This window comes from Phaethon lepturus, unplaced genomic scaffold (genome assembly GCF_000687285.1).
Source record: "Phaethon lepturus isolate BGI_N335 unplaced genomic scaffold, ASM68728v1 scaffold20492, whole genome shotgun sequence".
Lineage (NCBI taxonomy): Eukaryota > Metazoa > Chordata > Aves > Phaethontiformes > Phaethontidae > Phaethon > Phaethon lepturus.
The window spans coordinates 15,869-33,066 of NW_010525788.1; the positions used below are offsets into that span (position 1 = coordinate 15,869).

Here is a 17,198-nt window from a genome sequence, read left to right on the forward strand (position 1 = left end):
GGGGCAGGAGAGTATCTGCCCTTCCATCCCCAAAAGAAATGAGTGCTAGCTATCAGAGCTTACCACACCAGCAAAAGAACTCTTCGCCCATTCCTGATCCACATTCATCAGATGGTACTCACGACATCAACATAACAAAAAAAATCTACTTGTGTCAGTCTAACTGACACCCAGCTTTGTACAGATGCAGTCACATGAAAAAGCAACACCAAAATGTACTCATCCTAATGTGCACTACAAAACACAGCCCATAAATGGCCCAAGACATCTTTCAAAAATTAACAGGGTCTTCTCCCACTGTTCCCTAACAGAGCTCCCCTCACTTTGCAACCTAAAACCTTCCCAAAAATGAAATTATAAGGTGGATGACAAGGGAAGGCAGAGAAGAAAAAGGTTATTTCAAAGAGGTCCCCAGAAAAAGCGAGGGAGAGAACCTGCTGACCAAAGGTGCTTTCACCTCCATCTGTAGTCTTTCCACACAGCCCAATGTGCTGAGTGAACTCTGGAGTACGGGCTGCCTCCTGAAGAGACGCTCGGATGTTTGCAAATTCCCTGAGCAAGCGAGGCAGAGGGATAGCAGCTGTTGCTAGGAGAGGAGTTTTGCACAGCAGGACGCTTCCTGCTAGACCTACACACATGTACAGGGTGTGGAAGGAGGTAAGGAAAAAAAAAAACACAACCAAAAAGAAAGGTGCCTTCTGAATCACGTGTGTGCATTTGCCATCTGCTGCTGCATCTCAGAGCACTGTTGTGGATGTGAAGGAGGGCCTGCTGGTCCTTTCAGCCGATTAACTTGTTCACATGGTGAGGGACACCTCTCTGCAATGCAGATCTCACCAAAACAACTGCATGAATGAGTTTTGATTTAATGAGCGTGTGGTGATAAAATATCCTCAAAAATACACTGCTAGAGTGCAGTCTGCTGCTGAGTGGGTAGAGGCTTCTTCCTGGATGAGATCAGAAGGGATGTTTAGATAGCATTTATTGGAGAGTAACTGCTTCCACATACAACACTAGTGGTATCTGTCGCAGATAACTGAAAAGAAAGCAATTGGTAACTCATCCTGAACATGGCACCCTCCCTCCTGCAGGACTCCAAAGCGCTTTACACCTCACCAACACCAGCATGTGGTGGCTGTGCTACTCTGTGCGATCACACAAGTGGCCACAGGATGGGACCAGAAGAATACGTCACTAACAAACTGTGCCAGGAAAACAGAACAAAGCAAGCATCTGGCTGCTAAGTAAGTGCTGTTCCAAGAGCCAGGAGCTAACCAATACCTCGCCTTAAACACCCAGGTAGAATCAGATTTTTTGCTTTACACCTTCCTGAAGCAAAGGACGCAAGAAAATCATAAGCTATGTCTCTACAGAACATTGGAGGAAGGCTCAACACATACTGTTATGCACAGAAGCCAGCAGGGAGAAGGTCAGGTTGGACGGGGCTTTGAGCAACCTGATCTAGTGAAAGATGTCCTGGCCCATGGCAGAGGGGTTGGACTAGATGATCTTTAAAGGTCTCTCCCAACCCATGATTCAATTATTTTTTTCAGTCAGTGAGCAAGTCATGGTCAAGCAGTCAGACACATTGTAAAATGCTGTCTCAGTAGGTGACAGAGATGCTTTCTTCATGTTCCCAACCAAGAGCAAAAGTTCTCTCAGGGCAGAGACTTCCTACCTCCCCCATTTTCTGTCTGACCCCTCCTTACCTTCATAGCAGTCCCGCACTGTGCTGAAGTAAACATAGTACTGGTCATTGGTGAAGAACAGGAGACTGAGCCATGAGTCAAAGGCATAAATGGGCACAATGAAGAGGATCCGAACAATGTAGCGCTGTTCATTTGGGCAGCTATAGCAACGAAGATGCATGTAGATCTGGGAAGACAAGAGAGGGAAGACCAGAATCAGCAGTATATGGAACAGAGAGAGAAGAAAGTGGAACTGGAGAGTCAATTGGGCCAGGAAAAACAAACTTAGTAAATCATCTCTTGATTGCCTCCAGCAGCTTCAAGGTGATAAGCATAAAAAAAAAAAAAAATCACCGTTATCTTGTGGCATCCGTATAGCACCCCTTAGTTTCAGAGAGGGGGAAGGAGAAGGAAAAGGAAGGGCAGGCATTTCTAATCTGATTTCTTATAGGCAATTAATTTACTGTTATTACCATCACCTTACCCATATTCTTTTGTTTTTTCCCCCTGATTATCAAGCCCATATTCCTGCTCTCCTGTTTTAAATACGTAAGATTCACAACACTGCAGGCTGCTTTTCTCTGAAGAGGGAAGGAGCATGCACTTAAGCACATGCTTGTTGTAAACACTCTCACTCTCTTGGCAGTTTTGGATGCTTTCAAGACTTTCACCTGAAACAACCTAAGAGAGCCCTTCATAGCACTGCCAAGAGTTGATAAGCCACAGCCCATCTGCTCAAAAAGTGCCATTCTGCACATCATTTACAGCACAGCCACAAAGCGTCAGCCATCAAGTGAGCACCAAGCTCATGCACTGTGCTCAAAGGAACCACACAGCCACACCGCTTCTTTTGTCTGACTGTCTGCACACATGCCAATCCCCCTAAGTCACTGGCTGAGGGGACTGCAACATCCCCACCCCACAACACTCCCACCACTCACAGTTTGTTAGCCATCATTAAATCCCACACCTAAAATGCTTTTTCACAGAATACCCACCTCCTGGGAAAGGTATTGACCACAAGCATACCCTGAAGATGAGCACCACTCCTGTAATAATAGCCTAATAATAGGGCCAGAGCTTCAGCACGAGTTGCAGGTACACTGTGTCAGCCATGGAGCCAGCAGAGGGCACGTTACCCAAGGCAAGACCTCTGTATGGCAAGCCTCATCAAGCCACTGCCCCAACTGCTGGGAGTAATAACAGCTAGTTTATTACATACATGCCTCACAACTGACCGATTTTGCTGCCTGAAGAGGCACAAGCATTTGTCTGAAAAGCTTCACCCTGCATTTGGGGGAGCTGTGATGATTCTCCAAGGTCTAATGAAGCACACATTGATGTTCTTGCCTTTCCCTCGTACAGGAGAGGGGCTTGTCTCTCCCCATCTGTATGTTGCTCATGTCTCCCTGCCCCTTGGCCAGATCTGGCCAAACCAACTGAAGGGCTCAGAATACTTCTGTTTCCTCTCCCTGTCTCACAAGGAGCTCACAAAAGCTCTTTTCCTGAGGAGAACTGACTGAAAATATACTAACAAACTTTAGGGATATTTTTTCCTTGTGACAATCCCAGTGACACACCTCACCCAGCACAGTGACAGCTGACAGTGGAGTTCAGATGACTCTAAGCTTTGCCCTTGGGATGTCACAAGAGCCCTGCGATCTGTGCGCCTACAAGAGCATGGGAACTGCTGCCTTCTAACAGGACAGGAGCACATTTCAACCAACTGCGTCTTTTTGGCACTGACCTCCATTGGTTCCTTTCGAAAAGTGCATTAATGCCTAACTGTGCAATGCTGTACTGCAGAGGAAAGGTTTCTTCCTACCCTCAGTAGGCAATCAATTTGTGCTCTGAAACAGGAGGATCCATGGCACTTGTAATTGTTACCCAAGCTGGTGAAACTGCAGGTGTTATTCTTATTCATCAGTGACTAATCCATTTTTGAACTTCACTAGCCCCTGTACTCCATCAATAGGCTGTAGTTTTCTAGATCCTAGTCATCACTCTGGAATCTACGGATCAACAGGTACAAAACACGGGTTGATAAATAACAGGGCTTGCGCTTCCCCACTGTGTTTTTCAGTTCACATGACAACCGCATGAAAGAGGTACGCAACAGGATGCAGGGTTTGACTTGTTCTGGCTCCCAGGACACCTGCTCCAAAAAGAGGGGAGGGGAAAAACATTAAAATAAAACATTTCCTGCTACTCCTTTCCACAGCAGAGTTCAGCCTGTGGAATCCACTGGCACAGGAGATCAAAGGAGGCATGTCAAACAACAGATGACCACGATCATTTAGCTAACAGCTGACACAATAACAAAATGGCTAGATTCAGCCACAAGACCTGGGAAAGGATAGCTTGAGATAACACAGCCTTCTGCAAACACTCAAGAGATGGCCAAATGTTTTACACCTGCTAAAGAGTTTGCTTCCTCTCCATTTACACTATGGAAATGGTCTGAACCAGGGCAGAAAAAGGCCTTCATATAAATGTTGCCACCTTGATCAGCACAGATAATATTAGACCCGAAAGAAGTAGTCCTGGTACCACTCCAGAGTCTGCAAAGCCCCATCACACAGCTGTATCTGGCAGACGTATGCTAGGGAATCCTATGTATTCCTCCACGTGGGGAAAAGTATGAGAAGTACAAGTGACAGAGTTTTACCTGATGGCAGGTGATGAGCAAAGCTGTCCATACAAAGAAACCTGAGATGGCTTGAGCAGCAGTGGTCATGAGGAATATTGGCTGCTCCACAGCCGTGGGGCTGCCATCCTCTGGCATCCAGGAGAAGTTGGGAGCCACAGCTGGAGTGGTGGCAGTTGACCCCAGTCTGGGGGCTGCAGTGACGTCAGTCATCACTATCATGATGTCTTTTGGTGTGAGGTTCCAGTTGGAATTGCTGAATAGCTGCCCGCAAGTCAAGACCTGTCAAGGAAGAGAATCAAAAAGCAATTGAACTCAACTGAAAGGGCTCGGGAGCATAACAGTAACAGTACTTTTCACTTTCTCTCACATGCTTTTCACCAGGCTGCTCACATGCTTTATGAACAGGACCTGGATAAGTCTGCCACTGCCATCCCTCGTGATACAACAAATCATGTGGTACTCAGGAATCTCTCTACCACTGACAACACAGCCTCTCCAAGATCATGAAACACTGCCATCGCCATTGTCTCCACCCTTCCGCAATAAAAATATTTAAGAACGAGACTAATATGGCATTCGCCTGAGATCAAAAAGAAGTATGTAAATCATTCATACTGGAAGAGGAAAGACACACCTAAGTTAACAGCTAACTTTCCACAAAAGCACTGGCTATTCTGCCATGTCCCAGTCTTATGGTTAGTCTGCCAGATCCTTTGTCTTACGCTTTCATCTGGAAGGCAGCAGAACAAGCAGCAGTAGGAAGAAAGAACATGCACCACAAAGTGTCACTCTGCAGTAAGGGGGAAAGAGCATCCTTATTCCTCCAGAGAGCAATCCCCACCTCTCCTGCTGCCATTTTGAAAACTACACCCAGCCCAAAGTACCTTCATTGGAAGGATATGCACTGAAAGCTCTCCTCACTAGAAAGAGCAGCATGAAAGCGATGCTTTTACCAAACATCATAAGGCACGGTACACTTAGCTAGCCTGTCACTAATTCTACTAACTTAGCATTGTTTTCTACATGACATGAATTTAACCTGATTGTCTTTGAAAAGCCAGTTGACCCATGAAAACACACCCAGAACACAAAGACGTGCAATATTTCAAAGCAGCATGACCCTCAGCCATTTCCTGGATGAAAAGCTATTTTCTTTCAATGGAAGAAATTATTGAAGGTCTAAGATCTAAAGCAGCTATTATTTTTAATTTCGTTGTAAGCAGGGTCTAATGTGACCTCTGGATCGGAGGAAGATAATCCACTTAAGCCATGATCACAAGCAGGCAGCCATTGGTTCTCTCCACTAGCAGAGCTGCTTCTGATGCAGCTGCAGCAAAGCCATGGTTATCAAGGGGAATAGCATAATATTGCCTCCTTATGATGACCTCCTAGTAAGTTACTGGGATACCCTTTCTGTAAAAGCACAAGACGTAGCTCTTACACAGGCCTTTAAGATCAGCAGATGGAAAGGGCTTTGGAAAGGGCTTTAGAAAGGCCAACGATCCATTGCCATAATTTACAGCTGCAGCAGGGAAGGACACGTCTGTTATTTACTGACAGGTCACAGCAGAACACTACAGAGGACATACATCCACAGATGATCTGCCCCAGCCTTGATTCACCTGAAGCCACAGCACAAATCAGGGAACAGGCACCCAGTAAAAGCAGAGGGCCAGGAGCAAATCATTTCCACGTGCACCGTAAGGTGTGCAAATGTGCACATGCTTTTCCAAACCACACACTTGCACCAGCGTTGCACAGGATTCTGATGTTGCTTATGCCACATTCCACCTCATTTCTGCTTTCTTCCACAGGGGGAAGAGAACAAATACAAATCCTGGGAAATACCCAGATTTGTTTAAGCAGATATTATCTTACTATAGAGGGAGCTGCAGAACTGTTACAGTTTAATTTACAAAATAATTGTCAAACTTGCTTTTCTTCATTCTTTCTAGTCATTCTTTTTCCAAAATACCCCTGCTCTGAGTTACAGCTTTCTGTAACTGCATGTACTGAAGGGTAATTCCTTTCCAGTCCTGAACAGTTTTATTCCCTGTACTGGTAAGTTTTGAGTTTCAAAGCATACACACATTACATTATCTATACTATATCTTAAAATTTGGAGATATGAAGGCTGGATGGAGATGTCACAAGCTAGCAAGGGTTTTTTTGCTTTGAGAAGAAAGGGATTTCTACCCAAGTGACTTCTGAAGCAACTGAACACTCACAGTGCTCAGAGTGCTTCCACTAAGCTCACAAAGGACACATCTAAAACGAAATCAGAGCAGATGCACCTGTGGTTAACCTAGCTCTAAATAAAGTCCAGCCAGCTGCAATCCTGCACATCCCAGTGCACTTTGGGAGCGATGCAAGAGAGGAAGCTGCTAAGCCCTTTCTAAAGTTCATGGGGGAGAGTATCTCTACTGCAGACCACCAGTGGCAGGAGGGACAGGTCCTGAAGCTGCACGCTCCAGCTAATCAAAATGCACCAACAGCACAGACCCAAATGCAGCGCCAGTAATGGCAGCAGGACTGAAGATCTGAAAGGGAATTCCCCTGCTTCTCTGCACGCATTTTAAAAGAAGCTGAAACAGCAAAAAGTGAACAAGCATTTTGACATGACAAGGGTTACATATTCAGAAGCAAGGACACTTACAAGTTCAAGTTGTATATGTAACCTTAACACTGCCCCCTTGTGATTATACATCAACTGTCATTAATTACATGATTATGTATCATTCTTCACCTAATCCCCTTTAATTCATACAGTCATTGAAACTAATAACGCTTTCCAGCACTCTGCTCTAAAAGAAAAACTTTCTTAACCAGTGCTCCGCTTCTCCTACCCCAAACCCCACCTGACCCGTAAGCACCCCCCTGTTCCTCAGGGTTGCCCCTGAGGACAACTTTTTAATCGGTTGATACTTTTTATTGGTTGTAAGCATCAACTTGCAGTTCATTCTCCTTGCTAGTGAAACAGGAAGCAACACTGTACTCCTGAATCTGCAAAATTAACATATACCTTCCAAATTATCCCTTCTAAATCTCCTAAAATCCCATCTACCATTGCTACGACAGGTATAAGCAGTGCACAAAGCTATTACAAAAGACTACCGTATGCAAGAAACTGAAGGTGTAAGAGCAATTCTGTACTATATTTAAGAAATCGATAATAGCACAGATGATCGGAGCCTTAACCAGGTGAGTGGATTTCAGCTCATTCACTACCACCAGCTCAGAGTCTGCTTGCTCCTCCTTTGCCTTGTTAAAAGGAGCAGCATGAGGGCAGGCTATGGCAACTCTCTTAATAGGCCTTGTTTCTGAGATGCCTCTTCCTCACCACGCAACAGGGACACGAGCCCAGCACATCATTAGCACAGGCTTCCAGCAAAGGCAGTGCCGGGGAGCACGTCACAGCAAACACGCTGCCTTGACGAGCTACAGATCAAGCACCCTGGTGTAAGCAGCTTCCCTCCCACCTGACACAGTGAATGTGTTTTGATACTTGTTTCCTGGACTCCTACATCCATCACAGTCCATGTCAGTGCTGCAACACATACCCTCCTCCTTCCTCTCAGGCCTGGGGAAAAAGACCCTTTCCAACAGCCACAAAACTATTTCATATTTACCTGGATTTTCTCCATTCTCTCACTTTGCTAGTCCAGCTGTGCAACAACCTGAGAACAGTTAGGCTACTGGCTGTAATCTCTTTCCTGTGTGCTCCTCCCAGCTGGCTGTATTTCTCTGTTGTTCCTTGTGCATTTTAAGTTCCTTGGGACAGCCATCTTTTTGTTCTCTGCCCGTACAGTTCCCAGCACTGTGAGGTACCAAACCATGAGGAAGGCACTTGACATTACTATATGGCAAATCAGGGGTCTTTAGAAACCGAAATTACCAATGCAATACAAGACAAACTAATCTAATGCATAATAAATTTTGAAGAGTTCCTTACTCTTCTGCATATCCAGTTTTCTCTGCCAATCTCTTTCTCCTCCACCTCATTGCTTCCATTTCAAGGGAGAGTAAAGTTACTCGCACACTTACTCTCCCTCTCTGGAGGGCCCTCCTAAGTATATCCAAGGAAAACATTTCAACACTTCAAAATTGCACTCCTGAAGCTTTCCCCATCTCCAGCTGACTACCTTGCTCCCCCCGGAGGTAATCTGCAATATAGCACATCCCAAACAGGACCAGGAGAACAGATAGCCAGGAAAAGCACCAAACTTTGGAAACTGGAAACACGCGCACAGAAAAGTACATCTCGGTAAACACACAGGGCTTTCGGACACAGGCTGAGTTGTATTTGAGGATGGCCACAGGAAACTTGGATCGGCTGGTATGATACCTGTATGTGGGCTACATGAGCTTCAGGTAGCACTTAGGTCTGCGTGAGGTCTATACCCAACAACCCCGAACGTGCATGGCAGGAATGACACTCCCATCCCCAAAGAGCTGTTACATGTTCCTGCCCTGATGCCATTACAAATTACACACATTAGAGCAAGACAGGGCCTTGTACTGCTAGGGCATTAGCTTAACGCCAACCTAGTATCAGCTTAAAACTTATCTAACAGATCTTCTGAAAGCACTTTAGGAGTATTAGGGTCTGCTCTCAATGCAAGAAGGAGAAAAGAAAATAAAGCAAAGCATGTGCTATTTATATCAAGATAACCATCTTGATAAAAACCTAGAGATGCAAAACACTGTTACCGAGATTCTCGATAGGGAAGGGGCTCCAACCTGCATGAGGACCCGTTCTGTTACAGACACCACTCCAGTGTGAAGCTAGCAGGGATGTGTCCACGGGGCCTGCATCCAGCAAAACAGCAATGCAGTAATTCTCAATCAGGAGCAGATTGCCATTCCTGTATCTTTTGGAAACAGAGACCTTCTGTCTCTAGCATTATTTTCGATGGAAGAAGCTGCCATGTTAAACTCAGAACAGTAAACAGAAGGGATGTGACACAAGTGAAAACAAAAAACTTCATTTTTAGCTTGCATAAAGGCATGGAAAATGTTAGCACCAAGGAGGAGCTATTTCTACATAAAGACAAACAAATACGTAAACTCCATTTCTGACACAATAGAAGTGGTGTAAGAGGGAAGAAATGTTAAAGCTTGGTCCTTCAGTTCCTAGGGGTACTTCTGAACACATATTCCATCACAGAGTCCAGAAAAGGAGGAGCGGGCTGCCTGCTCTGAGCAAGACCCTCTCCGTTGTGCAGCTGGCAACGGCGTGCTCGCTTCGCCCTGATGTCGGTAGGAAAAGAACTCCAAACGACACGACTCTGAAGCCATTCTCTGCCATCTGCAAACACAATCTGTGTTTTTAAAATAGATCATCTCCTGTGAGGCTAAAAGTATTTCATTTCTAAACTGCTGAGAGCGCAAAGAATGATACACAAAGTTATCCCATGAAAGAGTCTTAACAGCTAAGCCTCCTTCTGCTGTACAAGATACAATCCAACAAAACATGCACAGCCTGGCTACAAGGCTCTCCTGGAAAGCTAAGAGGAAAGAAATTGTTTCTCCTTAAAACCTACTCCACACTTACTGTAGTTTCAAATATTCACCACGCTGAACTTTGTTTCTGTTAAGATACAAAACCATTTTCCACTCCCCTCTTAACTTCTTACTCCTCCAAGAGTTTCTCCATTAAATTATCCTTATTCTAGACCCAAAAAGACCAATGCAGAAGTGCCACGTGGTAGGTGATTTAAAGTGTGAATTCTCTGCATCTATTAGAACACAAGCCGGAGCTTTACATGAGTGAAAGAAAGAGCTTTATGGTTTTCATAATGTCCCCTAGGCTTATAAGGAGTAGAAGAACACACAACAAAATGGTTCAAGGTTTCTTTTAGACTATTTTAATTGTAAGAATGCCTAGAATTGCCAACTGGGATCAGCTCTTTCCATTGTGCTAGGTATATATTGCAAATTCATAACAGATGTAAGGTTTTTTCAACCCTGAAAGGCGTGGCATCACCAGCTGATCTGGCAAAAACTAGGAAAAGGAGGAGGGAGAGAGTCAGGACCAAATAACGTAACACCACACAGTAAGAGAGTCACTGGTGCAGCTCAAATTGGTGATAGCAATAAAAGAAAATCAAATGCTTTTAAATTTATTACTTCTTAAATTGCTTTGGTTCTCTGGGGTGGCATCCAGTTTAGTTAGCTATGAGACATGAGAAGGTCCCAACACTGCATGTTTAAGCTCTCCAGTAGCATTCCCAAAACAACCTGTGACTTAAGTATGTGACCTGGCATGCAATTTTTACTAGTGCAACTCATTTACATTTTACCATTTATGCTGGGCAAAGCTTTCTTGATCTCAAGTAAGTGAAAGTCACCGCACAGCACGCACTTTATACACACGCACCCACACATAACTCCAAACATTACATGAGCAATACTGCGCTCAGCTAGAAGACGGGCATTTGACAAGATTTACAATAACATGCACTGATTGAATCTGCAGTTACTGCACTTCCTATCAGCTTAATGGATGACTTCTCTCTGCACAACAAATTCAGAACCAAATGCAGTTCTTCACAATGTTATTTCTCCAGAGGTGTCAGGAGACTGAACACTAAAGAGATTTCGCCCAGCCATAATTTTCCTAACAGCTGTTAGTACAGTCAGTGAAACAAGAGAACGGCATCACTGGGACATAAAACCAGTAGCACCAGCATGAGCAGAGCAGGAAGACCATTAGCCTCAGAAGCATAAGGTAGAGGACTCGGGCACCTAGCAGGACCAAACCACAGAGCAAGGTACGCACCCACTAAGCCATATTCAAGAGATGATCCAACACCTATGTACACATAAGAGCATACCGTATGCACAAACAATTTAACCTTCAACGAGGCCACACAATTTCTATTTTCATTTTAAGGAAATTAAACTCTGAGAATACCACAAAAATCTTCTCCAATTCCAACTCACACAGCTCCCACCCATTTTGCTAATCCACACACAGTCTTCCAAAGAGAGTAGCTTCCCCTCCCCATGCACCCATTTAAAAACCCAGAATCAACAATAAAACCATTTTACCCTGAGCCGTGCACTCTTCTTTCCAGAGTTTTTTTCTGCTCTATTAATTTCTGTTGTCACGCTGTACTCACACAGCCCTCCTCCCCCCATCCTCCTTTTTTTTTTTGTGGACTGACCCACATTGTAATAGGTCAACATCCAACATCCAGTCCCTTTTTTGGAAGAAGACAGGGAAAAAAAGAAGAGAAAGGGGGAGGGAGAGGAGGAGAAGGGATGTTCCTCAACCTTCCAACTGCTCCTTTGAGAGCAGGATCAAGCACACTTGGGCCGTGCGCTGTGTCCCTCTCCCATATTCCCAGCAGCAGCAGTCCATATGAACCAGCCAAGCCCTTTGGTCCCAGGTAAGAAACACAGAAAGATGACAAAGATGTTCTGCAGCTGGCAGAGAAGAAAGAGACAACAAGAAAAAGAATGTGTTGTAAACACTTGTGCCCAGCATGACACAGGAAGCTTGCATTCCATTTTCCAAATTCTCAAGAACAAAGTCAAATCAGAACTTATTCCACCACCACTTGCATTCATCCTTCCCACCTCCAAGTGCCAGTTTTAAAGTTGCCACAGGGTATACAGTTACTCTGAGAAGAATCAGAAGTCAAACCCTACAGCCCAATCAAAAGCCATTGAACTTGTGGCAGTCACACATGAAGGAAGGGGGTTTTTTTATATTGGAGCATACTTTCCCACACAGAATGTAACATAAAGAATCTATCAGATCAGATCCACACTTAAATTTAGCAAGTAAATGTGCTGGAAGAAACCAGACTTCTTATCGCAAGCCTAGGCAACTATCCAGTGATGCATATGAGGGAGATGGCACATCTGACTTCCCCAGCAACCATTCTCTGATGCAAATGTGTAGAAGTGATAAGCACTGCAGAAGTAAAAACAGTGATTCTCAACAAATCACCCAAATCCACTCACTAGGAAGCCATTCTATTATTACTAACATAACATCTAATCTGCTTATTTTTGTTTATGGGTTGTTGCTGTTTCAAACTCTGGATATAGGACAGATACACCCTCTTGTTAATTCCCAAAAATCACTGACTCCTAATTTCAGTACTCCTGTTCAACACTGCCCCCTCCACACTTCTCTCCCACCTTGCTACTCCATCAAGAAAAATAAAAATCCTACAGATGCAGACTTCTAAAAGCAGAATTAAGAGCTTTGTATTCCTGGACTCCTGGGAGAGGCGAGTTCCTCCCCACACAAAAATGCCAAGCTCTAGATACATCAGCATTATGGCTTTACTAGTTGAAGAATAAACCCAGACAGCACTTCCCTCACACAAAAGTTACCTCTGGAAGCTCACAGGCAGAGCACGATGCCTGGAGGAGGAAATCAATTCTCACCCTTGCTGGCTAAAGCACAGCAAGTAGAGACAGCATCAGAGGGGAAAACCTTGCCTGACAGCCTTTTCCAAAGGCTACTTACACCACACGAGTGGCTAGAAGCTGCTCAACCTTTCCTGAATCAGCACCGAAGCTGACCACAGAGGTTTGCAGAGAAGTTGCCAAGACCGTTAGAAGCTGACAGATGCCAACAGCTACTAAAACACAGTTCGAGGCGATTCTGAAATCCCCCTCTCTAGCCCAGAAATCAGCAACTGCAGTGCATTCTCTCTACACAGAACAAGGCACACCAAGCATCCACCTGAGAGGGTGTATGCTTAAAGACAAAACTTCAACCCAATTTTTCCAGACACAGTAAGATTAAATTACCCAGTTGGATGAAGTTGCCTAAATAGGATTTTTTATGAATAACTTGTGGCTTCAAACTCTGCTGTGAAATCAGTGCCATCAGAAAGCCATTGGGACTGGGGGAAGAAGTCTGAAAACCAGGAGAGTTTGGAGGACAGAGGTCACTCCCAGCTCCCATAGGACAATTAGCTGCAAATAGCTTCACCAACCACTAACCACCGTTTCCTAGCAAAACTGGCAACAAGGAGACAAGATGCGATGAGCCATGAAGAAAAATTCACTCTCTTCTAATCTGCCTCCTCAGGTGACTGGCTTATCCAGGTGCATTTTAAATAACCGGAACAGAGGCACAGCTACTTACATTACTGCATGTAATTATACAGGCTGTATCTGTGCTGGAGATGACCAGGCAACCACAGGCTCTTCAAGCAATCAGCTCAGCAGCCTTCAACAGCATTAATGTCATGTTCCACAGACTGGGGAGGGAACAATGGGCCAGCAAGGTCAGCTTTTAACGTATTACTTCATCTCATCTCCTTCTCAAAGCCTCACTGCTGCACTAGGTAACATGTTGCAGTCATTTTCTTTGCTGAACCAGAGACCTTTTTCTACCTTTTTGCCATAGAGTCAACCAGGGGCCAGTTGTACAACATACCCAGGAAGAGAGGACTGGTTAGACACAAAAAATCTGAGGCCGTGACACCATCTCTCTATGCTCTTGGTTACTCTCCATTATACAAAGTCCTTAAACAGCTGATCCTTTCAGTATCATCAGACTCCCAGGCACTGTGACTGTAAGATAGGAACAGCAGTATTCCCATCCTTTCAATCTAGAGACAGACTTGAGGATGGAGAGATAAATATCCAGGTACTCTATGGGTTAAAGGACATTTAATGCTGCAGGTAGAGCATCTAAGTTATTTCCCTCTTCAGGTTTCCTGTAGTTTATGTCCCTCAGGGGCTATGAAGACCTGGTCACACCCGCTACAGCACAGTTCCTGGGCAGCTTGCCTATACACTACACTTCCCGTGGACACAGTTTGCTCTGTTGCCTTCCCAGACATTTTACTTAAGCCACCACAGACAAAAAGCCCATGGAGGTTGAGCTGATTTTTAAACACTAGAGAGAACATGTACTCCAGTCTCCTGTCTCCTTCTAGAGGAGGAAAACTCTGAGGTGACACTCCTATAGGGCGGCTGCAGCTCACTGTTTCAGCTGGCAGAATTTCACCTCCCAAACCTTTGTTGGGCATTACTGCTCTGAAAATATCTCCCATGCTCCCTCTCAAAGTAGTCCATAAGGAAAAAAAAACCACAACAAGAATACCCCAAAAACAACCAAACAAACCAACCAAAACCAAACACCAAAAAGCTTTTCCAAAGGGGTGTTTCCAGTCCAAGTGCTATCGTATTTTACACTTATTTTTGCTAAGTGTTTTAATCCATCTTATCACCATTTCAAACCGCTTTCAGAGTCTCAAGTGTTCTGGTAGGGTGTAATGTCTTGGCAGGAAGCTGCTCTTCCACCACAAGAAAGCAAACCCCAAAGAGTTTGGGAAGCAGCGAGAACAACACATACACCACTTCAAGCAAACAGATGGGCAACTCAGCACACAAAACCCAAACACAACACTGTGCTCTATAACACCTCAATTTTCCAGGGCCTCAGTGAGTGCAATCAATCACAAGCTCTAAAACAGAAAAAAGCTTCTGCCCCGAGCCCTGGCTGTTCAATAACACACAGCAGCTTTGTTAGGTGGATAGCTAGCAGCAGTTGTGTACTAGGAAAGCTCTACTGTACAAAGGTTGAGTGCAATTTCTCTCCGAGGCTGTACTATTCTCTTGATTCCACAGACAGCCCAATCTCTACATCTACCACTTTATAACCTTGGTTTCCCCAATTTTAGCCCAAAAACCCTGTGAAAACTAGTCACAACAGCGGCCCCTCAGAATCAACAAGTCTGATTTGCAACTTCGTATTTTACCTCAACCTTCAATACTTCAACAGTGCAACACTGGGCTCTTGAAGCAGCTAGGACCAAACAACAAACACCTCCCCAGGAATTCGCTGCTCCCACCAGCCATTGCGCTGCAAGAGCTCGAAGATATCCTTTGAGCTGCTGGAAAATGAAACAGGCACTCCTGCTAAAAGGAGCAGGCAAGAGCTCATCTCCATCACTGCAAACATAAGCCAATTAAACACAGACCCAAAACAGGAGGGGAGGAGGGATGAAGGCTAAATTCCATCACATGGAAATTAAAAGGTTGTTGTCTTGAGTCAAAACATGATTATTAGATGCTTTAGTTAACTCAGCAGTACAACTGGGCAGAGAAAGACACTGACATTTTTAGGGGGAAAAAAAGGCATTTTAAAAGTTATTTTGAGTTGGAAAAAAAAACAACCCACCCTTCCTTTACCCATGGAAAGAAAAGAATCTGTAATCCCACAACTGCGAATCGCAAAAGCTCATCTCAGCTTGCTACCAGCAAACAGACAAACAAGCTGACACGAGAACAAGGCAGATTTCTAGCTGGATTCTGTCGAATCATTAGAAACCAGCCAGCTCAGAATGCTTTCGTTACACCAAACCAGCTAGTCAAGCTGAACTTTATTTTCTGACCAGCTTGTGCACATCTAAGAACCTTCCCCTTCTAACTGCCACATGTCCCAAGGAGACAGACAAATAGAAGTACAAAAGATGCCAGAGTGATTGGGAGGCATTCTTCCCCTTGCCCCACATTTCCAAAACACAACCCATTCAGTACGCTGAGCTGATCAGTAGCAGTGCTTTCATTTCACGGCAAGACGAAATCACTTCTGCTCCAGATGCCACCTGCTGCATACATGCCACTTAAGGTTTACAGCACGACTGTAACAACAATGGTATTAAGGACTTAAAAACTGCTCCACTAGACCAGAGCAGATTCGAAGCCCATTTTCTTGGGAACAATGATGAAAAAAAGCCTGAAGTAGGCGTTTGTGGAATACCTTCACCATAAGAAAAGCTCTCCCTATTGTTTAGTACTAAGCCAACATCCTAAAACTGAGTTTATTTTTTCCAAAAGTACCACACAAATACAAGCCTTTAGTATTAGAAACCTGAATGACACAAACATTTCTACAGAGATCTGCAGTCTCTTTTAGCGAGGCTGCTAAGCTCTTACACTCAAGGGTAACTTGCAGCAACACAAGTTCAAAGGAACAGTTAACTGTTGTGTTAAAATAACCAAGTCTTTGTTAGCGGGATGTATGCTTTATTACATTTTCATCGATTGTTGTCTTTTTCTTGCAGGATAGGAAATAGACATTTCTATTCATCCTGTTAGCCTTTGCTCTATTGATCAATGCCTTCTATTTTTCTCTTCAACGGAGGCAAACAGTCTTCTCCCTGGGGAAGCCTGTCTAAGTCTTCAATAATCACTCCTGTTCAAGCTCCTTATGTGGCAAGAACGGTTTCAAACTTTCTGTAAGCAGGAACCACCTTCAGTATTTCCTCTAGATTTCCTACTCCTCCTCCTCCTCCCACTCTTGACAGCTTCACAGTGTTCCAGGCAGCTTTCATAGAGCTGTCCCTGAAACCACTCCAGTCCCTTTCCCGGATCACAATTCATCAGAACCCAGTCACGCACACATTCTCTCAAAGCCCTCCTTCCACCGCACGTTGTAGTTGCCAAGACTGAATTAGCCCTCATGGAGCAATGGAAATTTTGAGCCATCCTGAGCATTCGAACAAGACCCATCTCATAGCTCACCTGCGATATGGGAGCACACAGTAACAGCCTCCTCACACACCTACCCCACCAGCACATGCCCATGGTGTCCGTCAGTCCATCCAGCCTGAACCAGAGAAGGCACAGCAAACTCAAACCTGGTGTCCACAATGCTGCTGAGGTCTGCTGTGCTCCCAGCCCGCCGGGGGCCGAACACACCGACACTGACGCCTGCCCAACGCCACCGAGAAGCGTGATAGCACCGGGGGCTGCGGGGCTGCGCCGGGGCACTGCGTGTCTGTGTGTGTCTGCGTGGGGAGACTGGGTGGGCTGCAGCAGAGGGATGTTGGCCGAGGAGGGAGAGGGGGGAAGAATTGGGTAGCCTGCATCAGGGG

General features: G+C 44.9%; 1 protein-coding gene across 1 annotated transcript in view; it reads right to left on the bottom strand.

Annotated features, from left to right (window-relative positions):
- Positions 1-4,613, bottom strand: part of TMEM184B (transmembrane protein 184B) — a 14,629-nt gene extending 10,016 nt beyond the window's left edge. The window contains exons 1-2 of the mRNA XM_010282867.1: positions 4,357-4,613; positions 1,710-1,875 (exon numbers count right to left, since the gene is read on the bottom strand). Coding sequence (XP_010281169.1) covers positions 1,710-1,875; positions 4,357-4,557 — 367 coding nt within the window. The 5' untranslated portion in view covers positions 4,558-4,613. The remainder of the gene's footprint in view (positions 1-1,709; positions 1,876-4,356) is intronic.
- Positions 4,614-17,198: the final 12,585 nt, after the last annotated feature.